Raw genomic sequence first — 7,344 nt, 5'->3', positions numbered from 1 at the left:
AGGGTTGAAGTGGGCAAACACTTTTCTGACCCCACTGTACGTCCGTAGTTCGGTACTGTGTAGATATCGTTCTTTCGATTTCGACACTGCTTGGAATTTAACATAGGCAAACATCGTGACAAATGCAGTAGAAAAGAAAATAACACGTTGCTTATTCTGGGAACGAAGGAGTAACTTCACTGCAAGCGTCATCTGTACAATTCAGCAGATGGCCAACCTTGAGTTTGGAGTGTAATCAGTGTAAATGGAAACAGTTAGAAGCTTCTCCATAGCGAATGAATGATTGGTGAGATGCCGATAACGTTAGGTGAAGCTCGGACCATCTTTCAGCCTGCAACTGCTTGCGTACCTGGAAGCTGAGAGTGCACGGGCTTCGCCGCCCATGCTCCACACGTCACTCTGTTGCCGCCTGTTGTCCTTGGAGAGGCGACTTCCGACTACTTTCATCCAAAGGCGAAGACTGCCAAAAATCTCCAAGGCTTATCTTCCTCCATCAAATTTCTCTTCTGGAATCAACTCTTTTCCTCTCATCAACTTCCTCATCTTCCCTGTTGCGCAAATACCCTCCTTCCGCAACACCCGCCACGTCGCACAGCCCACTCTCTCTACTAGTCGACCCCGCCGATTCCCGCAGCTCGCGATCAGGCCAACAAGATGTCTCCGGAGCCCACACCCGATCATCCTGCGCACAAGAAGAAGGTCAACTTGACGTACGCAGCCCATCACCAACGCATGTTGGAGCTCAAATAGTTGGCTAACTCTCGGCACAGCGACGCCTCTGGCGCTGAGCGCAAGGAAGAAGATGACACAGCGACCGCCATCCTCAAGAAGAAGAAGAAGCCTAACCAGTTGATGTATGTGAGCCGACAAGCTGCCGTATCGGATACTCGTGCTAACGAGGAGAAGGGTGACCGATGCCGTCAACGATGACAACTCGATCATCGCCCTCTCTAACAACACCATGGAGGCCCTCCAGCTGTTCCGTGGTGACACAGTGTTGGTCCGCGGCAAGAAGAGGAAGGACACCGTTCTGATTGTCCTCGCCGACGACGATCTGGATGACGGGAGCGCCCGCATCAACCGCGTCGTCCGCCACAACCTGCGGGTCAAGCACGGCGACATCATCACCATCCATCCTTGCCCGGATATCAAATATGTGAGTAACCGTAAGCGTTTCCCGTGGCCCGTCACAAGAGGCTGACAGAGAGAATCAGGCCAAGCGCATCGCCGTCCTTCCCATCGCCGATACCGTTGAAGGCCTCACCGGGTCTCTGTTTGATGTCTTCCTCGCTCCGTACTTCCGAGAAGCCTACCGTCCCGTTAGGCAAGGCGACCTCTTCATCGTTCGTGGTGGCATGAGGCAAGTGGAGTTCAAGGTTGTCGAGGTCGACCCGCCCGAGTACGGCATCGTGGCTCAGGATACGGTCATCCACTGTGAAGGCGAGCCCATCCAGCGCGATGAGGAGGAGAACAACCTGAACGAGGTCGGCTACGATGATATCGGCGGTTGCCGCAAGCAGATGGCTCAGATCCGTGAAATGGTCGAGCTGCCACTGCGGCATCCTCAGCTATTCAAGTCCATCGGTATCAAGCCCCCTCGCGGTGTGCTGCTCTACGGGCCTCCGGGTACCGGTAAGACACTGATGGCTCGTGCCGTTGCCAACGAGACCGGCGCTTTCTTCTTCTTGATCAACGGCCCCGAGATTATGTCCAAGATGGCCGGTGAATCCGAGTCCAACCTCAGGAAAGCGTTCGAGGAGGCCGAGAAGAACTCGCCTGCCATTATCTTCATTGACGAAATTGATTCCATCGCTCCCAAGCGCGAGAAGACGAACGGCGAGGTTGAGCGCCGTGTCGTGTCTCAGCTGCTCACCCTCATGGACGGCATGAAGGCGCGGTCTAACGTCGTCGTCATGGCCGCGACTAACAGGCCCAACTCTATCGACCCAGCTCTGCGTCGCTTCGGTCGTTTCGACCGTGAAGTCGACATCGGCATTCCCGACCCCACTGGCCGTCTTGAGATCCTGCAGATCCACACCAAGAATATGAAGCTGGCCGATGACGTCGATCTTGAGCAGATTGCTGCCGAGACACACGGCTATGTCGGCTCTGATCTTGCTGCTCTCTGTTCCGAAGCGGCCATGCAGCAGATTCGCGAGAAGATGGATCTCATCGACCTCGACGAGGACACCATTGATGCCGAGGTTCTCGACTCGCTTGGTGTCACCATGGAGAACTTCCGTTTCGCCCTCGGCGTGTCGAACCCCTCGGCTCTCCGCGAGGTTGCCGTCGTCGAAGTTCCCAACGTCCGCTGGGAGGATATTGGCGGCCTCGAGAGTGTCAAGCAGGAACTCAAGGAGAACGTCCAGTACCCCGTCGACCATCCAGAGAAGTTCCTCAAGTTTGGCCTCTCGCCGTCCCGTGGTGTGCTCTTCTATGGTCCCCCCGGTACGGGTAAGACGATGTTGGCCAAGGCTGTTGCCAACGAGTGCGCTGCCAACTTCATCTCCGTCAAGGGCCCCGAACTGCTGTCCATGTGGTTCGGCGAGTCGGAGAGCAACATCCGTGACATTTTCGACAAGGCGCGCGCTGCTGCCCCCTGCGTTGTCTTCCTCGACGAGTTGGACTCCATCGCCAAAGCCCGTGGTGGCTCTGTTGGCGACGCTGGCGGTGCCTCTGACCGTGTCGTCAACCAGCTCCTGACTGGTAAGTAGTTTTCCCTTGACCTCGTTTCAGTTTCCTCCCTCGTATTAACACGCCCCTACAGAAATGGACGGCATGACTTCGAAGAAGAATGTCTTCGTCATCGGCGCCACCAACCGGCCGGAGCAGCTTGACCCTGCCCTGTGCCGTCCCGGCCGTCTTGACTCGCTCATCTACGTGCCTCTGCCCGACGAAGCTGGCCGTTTGAGCATTCTCAAGGCTCAGCTGCGCAAGACGCCCGTTGCCGCTGACGTCGACCTCGCCTACATCGCGTCGAAGACTCACGGTTTCTCCGGTGCCGATCTTGGTTTCATCACCCAGCGCGCTGTCAAGCTGGCCATCAAGGAGTCCATCTCGCTCGAGATCCAGCGGAACAAGGAACGTGAGGCTGCCGGCGAGGACGTCGACATGGAGGACGAGGAGGACCCGGTTCCGGAGCTCACCAAGCGCCACTTCGAGGAAGCCATGCGGGACGCCCGCCGCTCGGTTACCGACGTTGAGATCCGCCGTTACGAGGCGTTTGCCCAGCAGATGAAGAACGCTGGTCCCGGCGCCTACTTCAAGTTTCCCGAGGGCGGCATTGAGGGCGGCAACGCCGGCAGCTCGGGCGCCGGTAACTCGTTTGGCGATGCCGGGAACGACGACGGTCTCTACGATTAAACGGCCAAGCAGGCGTTTAGAGATTCTATCTGGGCTCCGGGGTCTTGTGTATTCTATCTAGCTCTTTTCCTTTCATCGATCTGGGAATCATGAGACCATGAAGAGTCAGAAGCGTCTCTCACGCGCCTGCTCATCATCCATGACGGTCGTGGGCTCGCATTGATGTTCTAGCCTTGCTTCCCTTGCGCGGAGTTGATCAGTTACTCTTCCGCCTGCCTTTGTGAGCTCCTCCAAAGCTAGGGTAGGAGGAAGCGGATGGATGGACACTTGCTCCCCCCTGGGTAATGGGAGGCGGGAGTCCAGAGATAGATTGGACGGCCACGGTCGTTTGGGGAGGAGGCGTGACACGGTCCAGCGGTCTGCCGGATGGTAGCAACGGTGGTTGTTGATAACGGCGCACTTGAGAAAGACAGGACAGATTATAGATTGGGGTCCCAGAGTCTTGCTACATATGCTTGCGCAGGTGTGTGTCTGTCCTTTGCTGATTTGAGCGTCTGCTTATATCAAACATTTTTTGTGATGCGAGTTTCGGCGAGTGTGTCCGATTTTGCTCTCCTGGCCAGGCCAGAGTTAACCACTTAGGTCGCCGCACAATTGTAGACACACCAGCGATTTCCGAGCCAGGACCCCCAAAGTCGTAGCAAGGTTCGCCTCTGGTTCACGGCGGCTTGGAATTGCACTGGAACTCCGTCAACTAGGGATTAACGAGGTGAGAGAGGACCACTAAGATACAAGAGTGCGACAATAGGATGATGGGGTTGTGGAGGAAACGGCGAGCGTCTCATCCGCGTTGCTCTCTTCGTCCGAGACTCTCCCCCCAAACTCATTATCCGCACTCACGGGATGGTGTAAATGTACAAATACAATGTAAGCTCGGGAACAAAAAGTAGATAAAGATCTTTCCCGTTCGTTAATGCAGACCGCCGCATTACACCCAATGGAGAATTAAGTCTAGCCATTCATGGTTATTATCATGGAGCTTCCTGTCCCGCCCTGTTGATATTTCCGTTCCCGTTCCCAAGATCCGTACCCAATCCCGCTCCCCTTTCCCGCGTTTAACGAGCAAACAGAAAGGACGATAAACCGAACCAGTGCTCAGAAATGGTGGGTTGACTATGGGATCGGGCCTGAATATGGTTTTTGTTGTTGTTGTTGCTGCTGCTGCTGTTGTTGCTGTTGTTATTGTTGCCAGCCTTCTGTGTCCGGTTCCGGGGGGCTAGCGGGGCACCACCTTGGGAAACATGGTTCCGGTTCCCTCTTTGGTTCCTTGGTCGGCCTATTCAGCCGCGTTCTCTTTCGGGTCCGGGTGGCACGCCTAGGTGTGGTCTCCTTCATCTTGAATTCCTGGTGAATGTGTTGTAGAGACGGCGGATGCAGCAGCCCATGCTCAACTCAATCTGTGCTTTCCGGGAAGGGTCGGGGGGTTGATGATGCAGACCGGTGATGCCAATTTCCGTTGTCCACAAACACCTCCTCGCCTGTCCCGGCCCCTTTTGGAGAGCCGGCCTGCCCTCGTTCACACCTCTCTCCTTGTTCCACCCCACACCCCCCCACCCCTTCTTCCCTTTGCTGGGTTGTTTCCCCTCGAAGCAATCATGTCGCGCCAGTCTCGTCGATCTCGCAGACCAGGTCCAGGCACTCGCGCGTGATCCTGAGCGCTTCGTCGACAACCGTCTGGGGCACGGCGAGGCTTTGTCTGGCGGCGGCACCGTTGGAGCCGTTGGAGTCGGCCTTCTTGCCGTTTGCCAGGGGGGTGCCGTTCTCCTCGGTGGCGCCGTTGGTGGCGGGTCTGGAGTTGCCGTTGGTGTTGTTGGCGCTGGGCCCGAGGGCCGTGTCTTGCCGGACGTCCTCAAGCACGCGACGCATGAGGGCTGGAAAGGAGGTCACTTCGCCGGAGCGGAGGAGGGAGAGGGCATGGGCTTGGATGACGCTGGGCCAGTTGGACTGGTGGGCGTGCAGCGCGTGCAGGAGACTCTCCTGGATCCTGTTCACGGGGGACACGGGTGTGTGAGCGATCTAAGTCTCAAGGTGGTGGTCGCGGTCGCCATGGTGCGCTAAGCTACGGGAAGGGGGGCCGGCCACCGGGGCGTGCCAAGGCAGCTTACTTGGAAACGTGGCCTTCCTTTATCAGCAAGGCATTGATTTGAGACCTGAGGTCTTGATCCTGTGTGGCGGCGGTGTAGTTGGCAGCCGATGATGGCACCTTGACAGGCGTGGATGGATTCTGGCTCGACATTGTGCGACGATGGTTCCGGTCTCTGGTCTCTGGTCTCGAGGATTGCAGTATGAGAAAGGCGCGAAGGGCCCTCTGGCAGGCGGCGGTGATAAACCAGTGCCTGATAATCAAGAAGGGTATCCAACGTTGGAGCACAAAGTAGCGTGAACCTAATCACGAGACGTGAGGTGCAGGTGTTTTGCAGCTTCTTGAAACCTTAAATCTCGTGCCTGGGATCGGGTGCTGAGGGGCGCAGTGGACCGTTCAGAAATCGCGTGTTTGCGAGTTGATCTGGGGCATCTGGGGCATCTGGGGCGCCTTGGCCGGGCAAGGCAAAAAAAGAACGGTAGCAAAGGTATCTAGATGAGCTGGTGCAGCCTATTTGTTATTCATGGACAAGCTTTCCATGAATGGGCGAAGAAAAGGCGAGGCTGAACAATAGCAGAGCAGGGCTGAAATGCAACGGGTTCGTCTTGACGTGGCGTTTGAATATTAGCCCCGCCGTGGATAGGGTAAGCCAGGTCAGATCTTCCCGTAGGTGCCTTATTTATCAGCCAACGAACTTTTACCTACCGCGTAGTCAATGTTCCTGACTTTTGGGGCGTCTCACGTACCGTACTTGCCAAATACAAGGACCAGGAGCCTCCACTGCCTTTAAACAGCTAAGGTAGTACTCCGTAGGCAGGTACAGTACAGTACCGACAACACTGAGCAACTACATACTAACTACCCGGTAGCTACTCCCGACCAACTGGGCACAAAACAGACCACCTCGAGAACGATCCATGGCATTGCGCTCTTCCGTGCCCGCCCGCTATGCCGTGATCAACGCCTTTGCAGAGCCTAACCTTCTTCTCTTCATGCCCGATGCCATGGGAAAACAATCCGGCAACCAACAATTGTAGCCTATTGTTCCCATTTCGGTCCATTTAGGTTCTTGCCATCCGAGTCAGAGTTCTCACTTCCCTGCTCTCTTTTTTCCCTGCTTGAATTTTCCCGCTTAGTTCGGAAGTTTGTTTTATTCGATCCTGACGGGTGTACCCCCCACCATTTCCCTCTTTTCTCGACGCAAGATCTGATGATGTCAGCACACCGGTTGCTGCTGTGTCACGTCTACATCTTACGGCATGTGAATATGAAGGCGGGCCCTCTCGGCCATGTATCCCGCACGAGGACGGCAGAGTGGCAGAAGGAGAGAAAGAGAAAAGGAGAAGGTGGAATATTGCTCTGCGGCGCTCTGTCGGTCATAGACGCAACCGAGCTTGGGTACCTACCCTACCTTGGGTAGTGGAGGGATGCAGCCCGACATTACCTTAAACGTGGAAGCAGCTCGCGATATCGTCACACAGCCGCAGACAAGCGCGGCTAATAACGCATCTGCACGCCCCAGCAGCCGTTGGCTCGTCATCCCTGGGGTTCCCTTCATATCATCCATTTCCAGATTCCAGAGGGAGGGGGGAAAGGAGACTACACTAACATCTACCTACCAACCCCAACCCCCTCCCTATTCTGCTGCGGAGTAGCAGCAGACAGCTCCCCTGAAAACCACCACAACCTCTTCTTCCGAGGGCAAACCGTGACCCCCAGTATCAGGATTTTACCTTTCTTCTTCGCTCGATATGGTTTCAGATGAAGGAGATGGACCATTTACAGTATGCGGTGATGCCTGGACGGTCACCTCGCTGGACGAGCCGGCATGCATAAGTGGCACCTCTTATTTTATTATCTGACCAAAAGGAAGAGGAAACGAGGCGGACATATCAACT

At 55.8% G+C, this 7,344-nt stretch overlaps 2 protein-coding genes across 2 annotated transcripts; one reads left to right on the top strand and one right to left on the bottom strand.

The window, feature by feature from the left end:
* The first annotated feature begins 397 nt into the window (after nucleotides 1-397).
* Nucleotides 398-3,546, top strand: MYCTH_2304464 (uncharacterized protein). The gene is made up of 5 exons (XM_003663013.1): nucleotides 398-710; nucleotides 771-854; nucleotides 907-1,156; nucleotides 1,215-2,706; nucleotides 2,768-3,546. The coding sequence occupies exons 1-5, from the start codon at nucleotides 655-657 to the stop codon at nucleotides 3,361-3,363; spliced, it is 2,478 nt and encodes an 825-aa protein (XP_003663061.1). The 5' UTR covers nucleotides 398-654; the 3' UTR covers nucleotides 3,364-3,546.
* Nucleotides 3,547-4,375: 829 nt separating this feature from the next.
* On the bottom strand, nucleotides 4,376-5,761 carry MYCTH_2304462 (uncharacterized protein). The gene is made up of 2 exons (XM_003663012.1): nucleotides 5,469-5,761; nucleotides 4,376-5,347 (listed from the first exon to the last, which is right to left on the bottom strand). Exons 1-2 carry the CDS (start codon nucleotides 5,597-5,599, stop codon nucleotides 4,957-4,959), a joined length of 522 nt encoding a protein of 173 aa, XP_003663060.1. The 5' UTR covers nucleotides 5,600-5,761; the 3' UTR covers nucleotides 4,376-4,956.
* Between the last annotated feature and the right edge of the window lie 1,583 nt (nucleotides 5,762-7,344).

This window comes from Thermothelomyces thermophilus, chromosome 3 (genome assembly GCF_000226095.1).
Source record: "Thermothelomyces thermophilus ATCC 42464 chromosome 3, complete sequence".
Lineage (NCBI taxonomy): Eukaryota > Fungi > Ascomycota > Sordariomycetes > Sordariales > Chaetomiaceae > Thermothelomyces > Thermothelomyces thermophilus.
This window is presented reverse-complemented; position numbering and strand designations above follow the sequence as displayed.

Bases quoted from the DNA above. Each gene is read 5' to 3' on its own strand.
- MYCTH_2304462 (XM_003663012.1), bottom strand. From the start codon at position 5,599: ATGTCGAGCCAGAATCCATCCACGCCTGTCAAGGTGCCATCATCGGCT. The intron at 5,348-5,468 runs GTAAGCTGCCTT...CCCCGTGAACAG, and splicing joins AAGGAAGGCCACGTTTCCAA to GATCCAGGAGAGTCTCCTGC.
- MYCTH_2304464 (XM_003663013.1), top strand. From the start codon at position 655: ATGTCTCCGGAGCCCACACCCGATCATCCTGCGCACAAGAAGAAGGTC. The intron at 711-770 runs GTACGCAGCCCA...CTCTCGGCACAG, and splicing joins AAGAAGAAGGTCAACTTGAC to CGACGCCTCTGGCGCTGAGC. The intron at 2,707-2,767 runs GTAAGTAGTTTT...ACGCCCCTACAG, and splicing joins CGTCAACCAGCTCCTGACTG to AAATGGACGGCATGACTTCG.